This window comes from Cervus elaphus, chromosome 18 (genome assembly GCF_910594005.1).
Source record: "Cervus elaphus chromosome 18, mCerEla1.1, whole genome shotgun sequence".
Classification (NCBI taxonomy): domain Eukaryota; kingdom Metazoa; phylum Chordata; class Mammalia; order Artiodactyla; family Cervidae; genus Cervus; species Cervus elaphus.
The window spans coordinates 101552984-101568800 of record NC_057832.1 but is presented as its reverse complement, the minus strand read 5'-3'; the positions used below and the strand labels follow the sequence as shown (position 1 = coordinate 101568800).

The 15817-nt window shown below is 53.3% G+C and overlaps 1 protein-coding gene across 2 annotated transcripts in view; it reads left to right on the top strand.

Annotated features, from left to right (window-relative positions):
* Nucleotides 1-3136: 3136 nt before the first annotated feature.
* PODXL (podocalyxin like) overlaps nucleotides 3137-15817 on the top strand; it is a 46749-nt gene continuing 34068 nt past the window's right edge. For both annotated transcript variants that reach the window (XM_043872559.1, XM_043872558.1), the window contains exon 1: nucleotides 3137-3454. In XM_043872559.1, coding sequence (XP_043728494.1) covers nucleotides 3388-3454 — 67 coding nt within the window. In that variant the 5' untranslated portion in view covers nucleotides 3137-3387. The remainder of the gene's footprint in view (nucleotides 3455-15817) is intronic.

The following is a 15817-nucleotide window of genomic DNA, read 5'->3' as shown; positions in this document are numbered from 1 at the left end:
GATCCCGGATAACTTCCTGTGCCAGAGAAAGTACATTAAAAAAAAAAAAAGGTTACAAAATTTGATTGAGGTCTTAATTAGTAAATAGTATTGAACTGATGTTAATTTTTTTTTTTTTGTCATTGTGCCATGTTTTCTTTAGACACTAATCTTAAAGGAAGCAATGTAAAGAATATTCAGGAACTCTTGTACTTTCCTTGTAACTCTCTTAGCCTAAAATTATTTCAAAATAATATGTTAATAAATATAATTGTCTAAAGCAAAAAAGAAAAACAGTTGAAAGTCTCCTAGGGGAGCTAATGCATGCTACATATAACGAAAATGTAATAAATCTCAGAAGGATGATGGACTAGCATCTAAAAGCACTTTCCTGGTGGTTCAGTGGTAAAGAATCTGCCTGCCAATGCAAGAGACACAGGTTTGATCTTTGGTTCAGGACGATCCCACATGCCGTGGAACAACTAAGCCTGTGCACCACAAACCTTTGAGCCTGTGCTCTGGAAGCTGCAACTACGGAGCCCACCTGCGGCAGCTACTGAAGACCGTGTTCCTAGAGCCCATGCTCTGCAATTAGAGAAGCCACCGCAATGAGAAGCCTGCACACACATCCCATCGTATTTATAGGGAACACACTCTGTCCTTCAACAGCTTGAGAGTAGTGCCCCCTGCCCCACTCATCACAACCAGAGAAAAGCCTTCACAGCAACGAAGACCTAGCATGGCCAAAAAATATATAAAAATAAATTAAAAAAAAGTTTTTTAAGTCCTTTGAGTTTTGACTTTCAGAGCCAGTGAACTAGGTTAGTGGAAGTGCTATCTTAAAGGGGGCCTAGGGCACAGGCTACAAGCCTGGAGCAGTTTTGTTCACTGACCACCGGTGATGTCCCTGCCTGGCCAGCCTCATTCCTGGAAACCCCATCTGCATAAGGTGAGAGGAGGACCCGCTGCTGCTGGCTACTGGGGATGGTCCAGGGCGCTTCTGATTTTGCCAAGTCTCTGGCTACAAAGAGCTGTCCCTTTCCTATGCCGGAGATGTCTGCTTTCATTTTAATTTTGCATGGTAATAGGACCAATCCCACATCATGTGAATTTGAAGTGTACACTCTCCCCTTGTGAGTATTAGAGTTAACATGCTCTTTTCTAGATTTTTGGAGCCACCGATTGAGTGCAAAATTACTGTTTTGAATCAGAGAGCACACAATACACAAATTTTTAAATCCCAACTTTTTAAACACACTGCTTGGTTTCAGAAAGAGAAACAAGCCTTTTGTTGGCACAGATATTAAGGGAACAGTACTAAAAAATATCAAAGATAGTCACACACACACACACCCCCACAGTATTCATGGGGAACACACTCTGTCTTTCCCATATGCGGCATGGAAAATGGGGCCAGAATGATCCTGCAGAAACTTCCTGAAGAAAACAGGCAGGTCAGCCATTCCCAAGCCCTAGCCTGCTGCCGCAGAAAACCCTAGCCAGGGTGCCTGCGCTTCCTTCTCTGCTCCAAAGATCCTGTGCCTTTAGGGCAGCGTAAGCGTGTAGCCCCCTCGAGGGGCTCGAGGAGTCCACTGGGCTGGGTCCTGGCCCGGGGCTGGGCTCTGGGGACACCCCTTCTTTCCCACCCCGGACCCATCTGGCAGAAAGACTCCATTTATCAACCCAGAAGTCGCTTGAGCCAAATCCTAGCGCAACCGCCTACCCACTATCCCCCAGTTAATCATCTTTCCCCTTCGGCGTCTGCTTCCCCTTCCCCCAAACCCAGCCCCGGAGCCACCCGTGAGCCTCCTCCGCAGGGGATTCCAGGATCTGCATCATTCAAGCAGCTTTTGAAAACAAAAACCACCTAACCGAGGGGGAGGTCTTTGTTCTTTCACCGGGTTTACTCGGTTTATGGAATTCAATTCCCACCCGTACCCCAGGTCTGCAAATTTCTCCTTCCAGTACTGGGTGCGGGGCCTCTTCATTCCTGCAGACTTATGTTCCTGGCCCTGTGCTAAGCACTCTCGCTGCATTTTATCTTAGATAAGTCTCATAGGAACCCTCTGGGCTAGGTGGTGTTAATCCTGTTTTACAGATGGAAAGAGCTGAGGTACATGGAATAACGTGCCCAGGGTTTTACAGCTAATAGATGGGCATAGAGAGGTTTTGAGCTCAAGTCGGTTTTAAATTGAAGCCCTAAATTTTCATTGTTGTTCTTAAAGGAGCAAGAGTAAGAACAATAATAATACTGAGCAAAGTATTTTCTCCAAACTACTTTCAGAAGCAGACCTGACAATTACCAGTTCTGTGATCTCCATCAAGTTTCTTAAGCCTTTTTCAGTCAATTCCATACCTACAAAACGAAGCTGAAAACATCGCTATTGCGAAGAATAAATGACTTAATATATGTAAAGCCCTTAGAACACCAAGTGGCACATATGATTAATCCTTCAATATTTTGTCTTGTTTTGCATTTCTTTTCCCATCACCTCCATTCACAAGTGAGGTCGGTTTAGAAAAGCTGAGCAACTAATTAGTCCAGATTGCTGGGTGCAGACCCTATGGTGCAAACCCTATAGCGCAGACCTGCTCATAAACCATGCGCGATGCTGACCCGCCCGCAAGTGAGTTGCACCTGGCAGGTAGGAGACGCGCTCCTCAGGCTTTGCAACAAAACGCTCTGCAGCCGGGAGGCCTGGAGCGCTCTTGGAGAACACACAGCCTTGGGGGCCTTCTAGCTCTGGATCTGAGCAAAGAGGAACTCGGCAGTGTTGGGGGGATCCCGCCAGACCCGCCTCAAAAGTATCGCGGGAGACACCTGCGCTCCCGGGCGGGCGGGCGGGCGGCCAGAGGGCCGGGGGCGGTCTGGTGCCGGGAATCACCCCAGCTACCGCGCCTTCCGGCGCTCACGCTCATATCCCCCCTCCCCTCCGCCCCGAGCAGCCCGCCAGGAGCCCGGAGCCGGGAGCCGAGAGCGGGGAGCTGGGAGCCGGGAGCCGGCCGCGCTCCCCCGCCCGCCGCGCGCTAGGGCGGAGTTTCCTCCTCGGCTCATTGTTCTCCGCCCAGCGCCGCCCCGCCCGCGCGCTCCTGGGGAAGGGGAGGGGAGGGGGCGGGGGCCGGCGCGGACGGGACCGGAGTCGCCGCAGCCGCCGGCCGGGCCGCAGCCGCGCAGACACCGCCCGCGACGCAGCCGCCTGCCGCTCCTCTGCCGCCTGGCTCGGCGCCTCGGCCGGCTCTGCCGCAGCGGCCGCGAGGAGGGGCCACCGGGGCGCGACTCGGGACGCTCGGGCCACCGCCCGGCCGTCGGAGCCACCGCCAGGCCTCGCGGAGAGGCGCCCACACGCTCCCGCCGTCCGGACCCTTGGCCAAGCCCGCAGCCACCTGCTCCGCGCCCGCGCCTAGGACATGATGCGCTCCGCGCTGGTGCTCTCGGCGCTTTTGCTGCTGCTGCCGCTGCCGCTCTTCGGTAATGGTGAGTGATGGTGGCTCGGGGTCCGCCGGGAGTCCCCTTGTGCCGGTGCGCCCCCGGCCAGGCCCGCTGCTGGGAAACGCGCCCTGCCTCGTGGCGGGACCCGGGAGCAGCCCCTGCGCGCACTACTAGCCGGGGCCACACGCGGAGCCCTGACCTTGCACCAGGCCCCTTCCCACTCCCGGAGAACGCCGCAGGTGCCGGGATCCGAGCGTGGGTCGTCCGGGTCTCCACGCGGGTGGAGTTGTGATGGGTTCTGTTCGGGCAAACGGGCGCGCCGGCGCTGAGTGGGCTCGCGGTCCTAGAGTCGGGACTTGGGACACCGCGAGCCTCCACGCTTCCGCTGGACCCCCAGCGTCTGGTCACTTTTTTCTCCGCGTTGGAGCCGGTAAGGGACGGTATTGTGTCGCCGTTAATTCCAGGCAGAGCGGCAGGCTGGGAGCTTATGAGGAAGTCCCCGAAGCAGGTGACAAACCTCCAGTAACGGCCTTTGAGGCCGTGTGTTTCGCGTTCTGTCGAGTGGTTTTTCCGAGCTTCGTGTGCTCACTCAGCTCACTTGAACCTGTGCTGGGGCAGGTGGAAAGGGAATAAGTGGATTTTCCACAATCCCAGACTCAGTGGGGCCCCTGCCTCCAGGGCACCAAGGGAACAACCCCCTTCTCTGTGCATGGCCAGGAAGGTGCGAGTTCCTCCCAGCACTTTGTAGAGCAAAGAATTTCTCTCTCATGAAACGGGCTTGGACTGTGCCATAGAAACACCTCCCCTATTTCTTCTAAAGGTGAAAATCTGGTGGGACAGGTACTGTCCCAGAGTCCCTAGGAACAGCTAGGAGTCTCAGCCCCAGGATAGAGAAGCATTTCTTTCTTGCCCACCTTGGCAGGTGTCTGCAGGGAGAAAGAGCCCTGTTTCCACTCTACAGTCGGCAGGACTGTGGTGAGTTGAGACAGAGAGGGGACCTTCTTCTTGGTAGGTGCTGCCTTTGGGACTAAAGTCTCAGGGGAAGGGTGGGGTGGCATGGCAGTGCAGTCTATTTTCTTCGTCACAGGGAACTTTGCTTGTGGGAAGGGGCTGGCGCTCAAGGAGCAAGTAGGTTTGGGCATCCTCCAGGGAGCGGCCCTGAGACTCCACAGGCTGGCCTGAAAAGAGTGAGTGGGTGAAGTGAAGGGGTGACGCCTGGAGGAGGGGTTCCAGTGTGAGGAACAGTCAGGACAGCTCTGAGGATGGCAGTCACCGCAGATTTGCACAACCTGCAGGGTTGAGAAGATGCAGGAGTGGGGCGTCTCTCCTCAGCCCTGCTCTCAGGTGGATGGACCTCAGTGTGGACCCGACGCTCACCCTTTCTGCTAGAAGCCTCTTAGCACCATCCAGAAGGGAGATGGGCTGTGTCAGGAAGGCGAGGGTAGTTCCCAGTGCCTCTGAGCTTCAGGAGGCTGAGCTTGAAGGAGAAGGTGGAGGCTGTGGGATGAGACCTCTGTTCCTCTGTCCTAAGAGGCCACTCTGTCTGGAGCCACCCATAAAATGGGAAGAGCTCCAAGCCCAACTCCTTACTGGCTTCGAGGCTGGGACTGTCTTCCTTGGTACCTGTGCACTACCCAGAAACCCTGTCTCTTCCAAGAAGCCCTCCACAAGCCTAGCATGGGGCATGGAGTATGGTAGGAACTCCATCTGTGGTAAAGAAAAGAGGAACCATAACCTTGGTTCCTCTCCCACCAGCAAATCACCTGGACTTTCTGAGCCCAGGTCTCCAGTTCCTAAAATGCTACTATGGTATGCAGTGATAATGGGAAGTGCTTTGAAGAGTGTTAGCTGGCAAGGGACTGTCACTATTAATAGTATTATTTGCTATGTTGAGACCAGAGAAGGCTGAAGGGTGCAGGCTTGGTGTTTAGTGGCTGTGGCAGAGTTAGGAAGATCCCCTGGAGAAGGGAATGGCAACCCACTCCAGTATTCTTGCCTGGAGAATCCCATGGACAGAGGAGCCTGGCGGGCTATAGTCCATGGGGTCGCAAAGAGTTGGACATGGCTGAGCATGCCATAGGGACCCAGTAAGGACTGCTCGCTCTCTGCTCTTCTGAAGGTATGGCTGGCTGAGTTGCAGTCATCTGGGAGGGTGAACCCCCAAACTGCTGAAATCCTGTGATTTTAGTTCTAAGCAAGGTTTCAAGTAGAACAAACGAATTATATCCAGCAGGGCCCTGGGAGCTTACCTTCTATTGTAGGTGAGTCACACAGCATCAGCAGCATCCGACCCAATGCCGACAACCCATTAGACCCTTTTCTGGTTTGATATTCACTTGGTTGAACCATATGGCAAATTGTTCCTCTCAACCTGTTTCCACATCTGTAAGATAGAATGAAAGAGCTAGGGAACATCCAGTGTCACTGTGACATTTCTGGGCTTTTGCCGAAAGGACAGGTTGACTGAGCACTGTCTTAAGGGTCTGTCTGATTATGTCATTCGATGGATGAATCTTAGGCAAGGGAAAGGCAGCTAGAGGTGGTTGAAAACACTGGAACTTTGGATCAGACAGGCTTATATGACCGAAGACCAGATAGTGAACCTCTTTGAGTCTGTAAAAATTAACAACAAATCTCCATCTTGCAGGTTGTTCTGAAAAGGAGAGATAACATATTAATGAGTTTGCCATTGTGCCCAACTCACCGTCAGAACTCGAAAACTCCTGGCTATTATGATTAATAAACCGTACATCCTCTGCCCCCAGCATCAGGATTCTGCTAATGTTTGTGGGTGTCCATTGCTAAGCAGTAATAAAAAAACTGAAGCTTAAAGTGCCACGTGGTGTGGTTTTGAAAGGGCAGCATGTGTGGAGAAGTGGCAGGATTTGGGAAGGGGTAATTTGGGCAAAGTGAGGCAGGGGTTATAAAGGAATTTTATTTTATTTTTTAATTAATTAATTAATTTTTTGGCCACCCCATGCGACATGCGGGACTTTAGTTCCCTAACCTGGGATCAAACCAGTGCTGTCTGCATTGGGAGCACAGTCTTAACCACTGGACCACCAGGAAAGTCCTATACAGGGATTTTAAAATAAAAGGGTCAGCAGAGGGTGGGAGATCCTTCCTAGGGTGGCCCGAGGCAGAATGAATTGCAGGGTGTAGCGAAGACACAGATCAGAAGCTGGGGATATGATGGGGGCTTCTTGAGGTGAGGGGGTCAGTGAGCTGCAGGGAGGCTTTGGGGAGGAGGTGAACTTTCAGAGCCCAGAAAGAACATTCCATGGGGTGGGGTTGGGGACAGCGGGTGTTCCAGTGAGGTGCTGTTTGGGCTTTGAGGCAGGAGTGAGCTAGACCAGGTGGGGGCGGTACTGGGAGGAGACTGGTTCCAGCAGGCTGAGAGGGAGGAGCGGAGGGCTGGGGAGGTTGAGGGGAGACTCCCAGGGACACCAGGTGGCCGCTTGGCCAGAGCTGCAGGGTGTGGCTATCGGGGAGGGACAGAGTGGGGAGCTTGGCGAGCCCAGGAGGGCCCTCTGGGGGTCGCCCCGGACCTAGAGAAGGCAGGGCACAGAGGTGGGGAGAGAGGCAGCCCCACCTTTGCTTTTTTTTCTCACGATTTGGAGGGAGAAGAAAGGGTCCTGCTGAGTAGGGTTTTGATATCTCTGCCCCAGCTTTGGAAGCCCAGAAAGGAAGGGACTTCCACCTGGGGCGAATCCCCTGGGTGGGGAGGGCTGGAGCATTAACCCCCTCCGTCCTCGGGTATCACCTCTGCCAAGCTTTCCTAGAGGGAACCCAGTCCTGTTCCAGGGTCTGTGAGGGCGTCTCCTCCCCCACTTGGGGAGCCCCTCAGGGCAGAGCCGGTACCATGTTCATCCCTCTTCCGGGGCCCAGTGCAGCACCGGGCACTGAGCTTAGGAATTGTTATTTGGACTGGGGAACTGGCCCCAGCCCCTGGCTTTTCAGGCTGTCCGGAAGGGGGAGGCATGAGGCCAGCTCGGACCCTGGTGGTGATGCTGGCCGCCAGGCTCTTTCTGCCGCAGCCAGAGCCGGTGGAAGCAACCGCAGAGGTTCGGGACTTCCAGGCTTGGGAATACAGACCAGCCAGGCAGCTGCTGTGAGGACCACTCAGCTCCTAAGGGAAGTGAAAGGAACCCTCCGGACAGCGCTGGGCACTTCTTGGGAGGGGCGTCGGAATGTAGATGACCCTTACCCCAGGAAGGGCCGGCTTCTTCACACCCCCGGGGGCCCTCTGCAGGTCTGCTGAGTACAAGCTCAAGCCGGAGCGGACAGCCTCCCACGTCGCTGGAGGAGAGTGACCACCCTCTGCCCACTCCCTGCCCAGCCGTCCGAGCCCAAGCCTGCCTAGAGACTTCATCAGATTGAGAGGAGGCTGGAGCTCTGCCCTCAGCTCTAGGCTTACTTCCTAGCCCTGCCTGCCGTGTGGGATGCAGGGCAGGGGGCTCGGCCGGGTGTCCGTGTCCTGTTCATCCCGTCCCCATGTAGTGGTGTGGGTCTCTGCTTGTCCTGTGTCCTGTCCGCTTTGTGGGGCTGTTAGAACATCAGGTGGCAGAGGATCTCCACTCTTCGGGCCACACCGGTAGGTATTCACAGCTGTAGGTATTCTCCTGAGGGAAAACCTTCAAGAAAATCTACACAAAAGATGCATGGTAAGGAGCCTCCTATTTGCAACAGTGTAGTCCATAACATACCTTCAAGTAAGCAGCCTGAGGGCTGTTCAAAATAGAATTCAGTGGACAAAGGGTGGTTTCCACAGTACTTCTGAATAACCCAGAAAATCAGAGAACACATAATTCTAGAGCAGGGAGCCTTCTGGAAATCATCTTCTACACCGCCTTGTGTTTTCAGATGAGGGGATGAACTTGCTTAAGTTCCCTGGGACTCCCGCTGGTAGCTTCTTGGGGACATGTGTGCACGTGTGTGTCTGCAGCCACAGCCACTAGTAAATGGGCTCAACCTCAGGGCTTATTCTTCCCTGGGCATCAGAGAAACTCCCTCCGACCCTGTGAAGGCAGAGCTGCGTGGTTGGTGGTGACGTCTCTGCTGGGTGCCCAGAATCTCTCCCCACCCCTCCTCTGGCCAGGTAAACTGAGGCTTCGAGCCACTTTGTCACTCAGGAGTTAGGCTCCCCTGTCACAGCGCTGGCCCCACGCGTTGTGACTGCGTGTCTTGCCTCCCATTGCCTGGGCGCCTCTGGTGTCCGCAGCATGGAGTCAGAATCCAGAACAAAGAGCAGGTGAGAAGTGATTGTTCGAGGACTAGTGCACAAATGCAGCATCATCTAGAGATTCAGGAGTGGCCCCTCCCCACATGTCCCCTCCCCACGTGCCCCCACCCCACGTGCACCCACACCACGTGCCCCCCCCACGCGCCCCCTCCCCACACGCCCCCTCCCCACGCTCCCCCTCCCCACATGCTCCCTCCCCACACACCCCCTCCCCACGCTCCCCCTCCCCACGTGCCCCCTCCCCACACGTCCCCACCCTGTGCTCTCATACAGACGCTGCCGTGGCCCACTCCCACAGCCGGCACAGATCCCCAGCCTCTTGGCCTCCCAGCCACCCATCCTCCCACCATCCCCACCCCTTGCCCTGGCACGCACCACCACCACCCTCTCTTCCTTTGTAGCCTTACCCCCCTCGGGTCAGCCACCTCCAACTTCCCTAGGGCCAGGGCGCAGGGTGGCACCCTGTCCGCCAATTGTCATGGCCGGAAGGCTGTGGGCCTCAGCCCAGGGGGGAGAGAGTGTGGAGGAATGTCCATGTGGGGCTGGCCATGCAGCTCTGGCTTGGGGTGCAGAGGACCCTCTCAGAGCTGGACCCCTGGAGATGCATGGGCTGACCTGGGAGCCCACAGTTGTCTGACCTCTAACCTTCCAGCTCAGGTCAGCATGGAAGGGACAGTGGGAGGGCCAGGACACTTTGTAATTCTTCAACTGAACGTAGGCAAGGTGGGGTTGAAGCCATGCCCCCTTTGCAGCAGAAATTCATGGAGCTCTGTCTGAGGGATCCCTCCATCTCCATCTGGTCTGATTCCTGTGCTAATCTGCTTGGATCCTGCTGACTGGAGTGAGAGTTTCCAGTCAGGGCCACAGAACTTGCTTATGGACAGCCTCTATCGCACAGATTATTCCAGAGATGGGAAATGGAGGCCCCAGGCACCAAGGGCCACAGTAGATCACATAAGCAGCTCTTATTCCCAATGTCCACCTGCCTCATCTGCCATTTCCTTCAGCTCTCCACTGCAATGCCACCTCCTCAGAGAAGCTTTCGGGCCTCCACACCCCCATCCCTTCTCCCCTGAGACTTTTCTCCATATCTCCTGATGGGCATGCATTTCTTTGTCTTTCTCCTGAGTTCCACAGGGCAGGGACTTCTGCTGGTTAGTGCTATGGCCTTAGCACCCACAATAGTACCTGGCACATAGTAGGTATTCAATAACTATTTGCTGAGTGAGTGAGTGAGCAAGAGGCAGAGTGAGCTGCGTTAGAACCTGAAATCTTGTCTGCCAGTTCTGGCTCTCCAGCTATGAGGCTCCTGACCTGACTCCAGAAGAGAGGCAGGTAGTAGGGAGGCTGGCCTCATCCGTGGAGGAATGGATGCAGAGACAGGAGGGCGAGCTGCCTTGTGGTCCAAGGTGGCTACTCAGGCTCCAGTTGTCAGGAGGAAAGAACAAGAAGGCTGCAGCTCTTCTGCTAGAAACCACACACACCCCATCCAGTTGCAGTTTGTTGAATGAAACCTGGTCCTATGGTCACATGTAGCTGCAAGGGAAGCGGGAGGAGCAAGCTTTATTTCAGGCAGACATGTGCCTAAACAACAAACGGTGCTTCTGTTGTGAAGAAGTGAAGGATGATGGGTATTGGAATAGGGCCCTGGCACATGGTATCATAGTCCTGCTCACTGGTTTTCTCTGCCCTCAGTCCTCATCTTGCAGAAAGGTCAACTTTGCATCTACCTGCACAAGTGAAACAAGCAGTTGGCCCCCAAGACCTGAGGCTTTGCCACCTTCTGGCTCAGCCAGGTCTGGCGTGGTCCTTGTTTTTTGTGGCTCCAGCCTTTTTGTATTGATGGAGCAGCTCCTTGTGATGCTCAGGGAAACCCAGCTCCCTCCCTTTCCAGTCCCTCAGCCACGAGCTGCACCAGTGAGCCAAGTGCCTTGGAGTCTTCCCATGAGCAGGGCCTCAGCCAGGGCAAGCATGGGGGGGCTCCTGTCCCCCACATTTCTCTGGATGGGAAAGAAGAGTTTCTGTGCCCCATGCTCCTCTTCCCACCTCAGCAAAGCTAGTGCAGGGCAGGGGGAGGTACCGTTCTTAGGACTTTGGTCCGTGGACACTTGTGAGAACAGCAGCTGGAGGCCAGTGACACTTAAACCCAGTGGAGAGGTTCTGTGAACTGTTTTAGGGGCCTCCAAGAGGTTGGGGTGCACTCCTGGAGGGGAAATCTAAGACTAGGTCAGTTTGGAGGGATCCAATTCCTATCCCATTCACTTGGTGAGGCTCTGCATTTATCTGTTCTATAGGGTTGGTCTCCACAAAAGAAGTCCTTTGAGAGAAGTTCTGTCTGTAGTCAAAGAGAAGAAAAACAGAAATCTCCTGGCATAATGCCCCAGGCTTCAAAGGCAGAAGCTTGAAACCCAAGTGGCTCAGTAGTAAAGAATCCACCTGTCAATGCAGGGGTTCTCTGGGTCGGGAAGATTCCCTGGAGGAGAAAATGGCAACCCACTCCAGTGTTCTTGTCTAGAGGGTTCCATGGACAGAGGAGCCTGGCAGGCTGCAGTTCATGGGGTCACAGAGTTGGACATGACTGAGCAGCTGGGCACATTGTCGCTTACTAGCCTTGTGATTTCAGACTTGTTTGCTGGCCTCTGTTTCCTCCTGCCTTCCTCAGTGAGGGTTGAATATTTCAGATGTCATGTCAGTGATGGGCCTGACATACTTTAGTTTTATTTCTTTGATTGGCTTCAGCTCTAGCCCAAGGTGAGGTGTGATGAAACAGACCCTGCCACTGCCCCCTCCCAAACTGGTGCATCTGCCATGGCCTTGCTGGGCTGAGCTTTCTCCTCCGTGACCTTTTCCCACTGAGCCACTGCAGCCAGGCCACTCAGGATGAGGGCCCCAGTTCTGTGGGATTAGTTTTACACCATGGTCCTGGATGAGGGTGGTTAGGGTGTGCTTAGCTAAGAAGGATCTCTGATGGTCAGGTCCCTTCCTTCCTAGTTCCCACCCGGGTGCTCCTCACCCCACCCTTAGGGGGCACTGCCCTTCACTTTGGGGCTTCAAGTCAAAACAGGCTTTCCTGAAGCCCCTTAGATCCTGACCCTGGCAGCTTCCGAGGTTCTTCTGCCCATCACCCTGTGAAATGGAGTCTCCCATCACATGGCTGTTTTTCCTTCAAATTTTATTAACTATAGCTGATTTACGATATTGTGTTATTTTCAAGTGGACACTTCAGATTCTTTCCATTATAGGTTATCAGTTAAACGTAGTTCCCTGTGTTTTTATAGGAGGTCCTTGTTCTTTATTTTTCATATAGTGGTGCTTATGCTTAGTTGCTTAGTTGTGTCTGACTCTTTGCGACCCCATGGACTATAGCCCGCCAGGCTCCTCTGTCCATGGGATTCTCCAGGCAAGAATCCTGGAGTGGGTTGCCATGCCTTCCTCCAGGGGATCTTCCCGACCCAGGGATTAAATCCACATCTCCTGCTTTGCAGGCAGTCTTTATCCACTGAGCCACCCAGGAAGCCTTTAGTCATTCAGTGGTGTCCAACTCTTTGCGACCCTATAGACTAGCCTGTGTCCCTGAAATTCTCCAGGCTAGAGTACTGCAATGGATAGCCATTCCCTTCTCCAGGGGATCTATAGTGATGCATATCTATTAATCCCATACTCCTAATTTATGCCTCCCTCCCCCTCTTCCCCTTTGGTAATTGTAAATTTGTTTCCTCTGTCTGTGAGTCTGTTTCTGCTTTGTAAATAAGTTGATTTGTACTATTTTCTAGATTACACATAGAAATGATAAATAATCTTTGTCTTTGTCAGACTTAGTATGAGAATCTCTTGGTGCAAATGGCATTATTTCATTCTTTTATGGTTGAGTAGTTATCCACTACATGTATATATGTATAATACACACACAGACACACACACACACACATACACACTACATCTTCTTTATGCACTTACCTGTCAATGGACATTTAGGTTGCTTCCTGTCTTGGCTATTGTGAATAGTGCATTTCTCTCTCTCTTTTTTTTACCTTGCATAAGTGCTCCTCCCGCCGCCCATGGTCCACTACCCTGTCCAGCATGTGGGTCTGAGTCTCTCCGTCTCAGTAGCTTCCTTTCTTCATCCATCCTCACCCTGACTCTGCGCCAAACTCCCAGCGACTCCAGCCAAGCCAACCAGTGAAGCATGCCGTTGGTTTTTCCACGGCCACCTCTATATTTTCTTTCTCCAGGGAGGGATGGAGGGGAGGCCCAGGGGTTTACAATCCAGCCTCTGATGAAAACCAGGCAACCAAGTAGTTCCTCACAAAGCAAGAGGTAGGAGGAAGGTAGGAACTCCTCCCGGAGCTGCCTTTGGTTTCTCCACAATAAATGCAATGGGCCATGACCCCGTGCCTCTGTTTACTGAGATGGTAAATCTGGGCTAGCACCATATGGGCTTTTTTTTTTTTTCCTTTCACAATTCAGTGAAATGAGCTGTGTCACAAACTGTCCAAAAAGAACACTAATACTCCTCAAAATATTAATAATTATGCTCTCAGTAAATGTCTGATAAATGAATAAAATATTGTTTTATGAATAAAAGGGAACCATGATCCAAAAAGTTTGGGAAATTCTGCCTACTCTGCTCCCGTTGGTGGAAAGTCAACACATACTAGGATCTGAAGTGGTCTGAGGGGGCCCTCATTACTTTTATTTAACCCCGAGTTCCTCAGGCACACGTTAACTGTGGAACCTTTTCCTCTTCTCCTTTCTCTTTTTAATAGAGCATCTATTGGGGGGATGCCAATGTGAAGGTAGTGACCAACTGTCCCAGTTTACCCAGGATTGAGAGATGGTCTGGGATGGGTGGGTGACTTTCAGAGCCAAAATCCAGACAATCCTATGTAAAGATCTGTGTGTGTGTGCTCAGTCATGTCCAACTGACTGTGACCCCGTGGGCTGTAGCCCCCAGGCTCCTCTGTCCATGGGATTCTCCAGGCAAGAATACTGGAGTGGGTTGCCATTCCCTTCTCCGGGAAATCTTCCCGACCCAGGGGTCAAACCTGTGTCTCTTGAGTCTCCTGCACGGCAGGCAGATTCTTTACCACTGTGCCACCTGAGAAGCCCGTGTAAAGACCTGGACCAGGTCAAATGTAAAAACACAACTGGCTGTGTCTGGGGTGTTGCAAAGCAAGATCTTCTATTTATTTACTACTTATTTGTGTATTTATTTGGCTGCCCTGAGTCTTAGTTGCAGCACACATTATCATTGCGGCACTTGGCTTCCAGAGTGCAAGGGCTCAGTAGTCGCCCCCATGGAATGTGGGATCTTGGTTCCCCAGCCGGGCATCAAACCCGCATCCCCTGCACTGGAAGGCAGATTCTTAACCAGTGGGCCCCCAGGGAAGTCCCCTAAGCAAGATCTTGATGTGGTGATGGAGCGGGAGCAGGCCCTGCTTCCTTAGGGGCTTCATTGGAAACTGCCTGGAAGGCTGTGGCCACGAGGAAAGCTGCTTGTACCTGAGTCTGGTCAGGATGAGTGGCATTCAAGGCTAGTGGCCTCTCCTGGGTGCTTAATGGTCAAAGCGTTTCTCAGATGGAAGTTGGAGGCATCATGAGGACTGTGGCTGCATGTGTTTCTGATGTTGACCTTTCTACTCCAATGCAAGCAAACATTGTTTGCCGGTTGCTTCCAGCTTCTTTCCTGTTGTGCCTCTGCCCCTGCTGTTTTGAGCCCCTGACCCTGACATCGTGACTTCTCCATTTCCAATTCGATCTGAGTCTGTCATCCTGTCTCAAGTCTTGGAGAAGGGGGCTTCCAGAGCCAGCACCCTAAAATGGCTCATCAGAGGCAGTGATGCTGGGACTTTCCACTCAGTGCTGAGATCTCATCCACCCTCAGGCTGTCATTTTCCTGGGATTCAGGGAACCAAATGGCTGAAAGGAGTGTGTTTTTGTCTGCTGAGTCACCTGCTTGCCTGTGCTTCCCAAGCTGCCACTGGTAGGTGAGGCCCCTGCCTTCTCCCAGGCAGGTCCATGAGCTGGGGCCCCATGCTCAGGCAGGCTTAGTCCTGCACCCCAGTTCTAGGGGGCACTGCTGAGTAGTGTGGGCTGGGTCCCTGCCTTCCCACTGCGCTGTGCTGTCAGCCCACTCCCCAGGGCACCCCTTTACCAGAAGACCCTCAGAGCATCATGCAAGATTGCTTACCACCCGCCTCCCGCCCCCCCCACCTCGAGGTTATCCTGGTGTCAACTTCTCTGCAGATACAGTGGGTCAGGGCCCTAGAGAGCTTGTGCTATGGACAGCTAGCTTTTTGAGAGTCAGGCTCTTGTCTTTGCCTCCCCTCTCTCTGCCAACCCCCTTCCCCTACTTCCCCCTTCCCCCACTCCACCCCACCCCACCCCCCACCCCCGACCCCCGCATCCTGGGAGGTTGCAAGTAGCTGGAGAAACGCTTTGGCTCTGCTATGAAGCCTGAGGGCAATCTGGAATCTGATCCTGACCACACAAATTCACTTCTCTGAATTCCATGGGCAGCTGTTTCAAGACACTACCTATAAGTGCCCCTGGGGTCTCCTGACAATTAAGGTAGGTGTGTGTGTGTGTGTGTGTGTGGGTGTGTACATGTGTTTTCTCATTTGTGAGTGAGGGGCTGTTACTTGGTGGTCTGAAAAGGACTGACTTGCCTGATGGTCTCAGCCCCAGAACTACTGGCATAATGGGAATGGATTCAAGCTTGTGGATCTATCCAGGAGGGCTTGGGGAGGGGGGAAACTGGGGAAGACTAGACATGGTAGCATGATGCTTTTTGGGATGGTGATGGAGGTGACGGGGTGGGGGGCTGTTCTCATCACAGTTGGTGGACAGCCAGTGACACCTTGAATTCCTGGAAAATGTGAACTGCTCTCTCCTCTTCATCTCAACCCAAGTCAGATGGTTCCTCCTCCCTGTCTGAAGGCAAGGAGGGGAAGCAGGAGCTAGAACCAGGAGCGTAGGGGCATATGTCCCCCAGGAGAGACAGCCACACTGGGAATTGGACTACAGAATTCTGGTTACCAAAGGAGGTGTGACCTGGTGCCCAGGACGATGACTATCTGTTTGCCCATCTCTCCCTTGTTGGAGGGGGAATCCATGATTTCTAGGGTCCCCTGGTCCTGACGGCTTCCTGGGTAGCTCAGCTGATA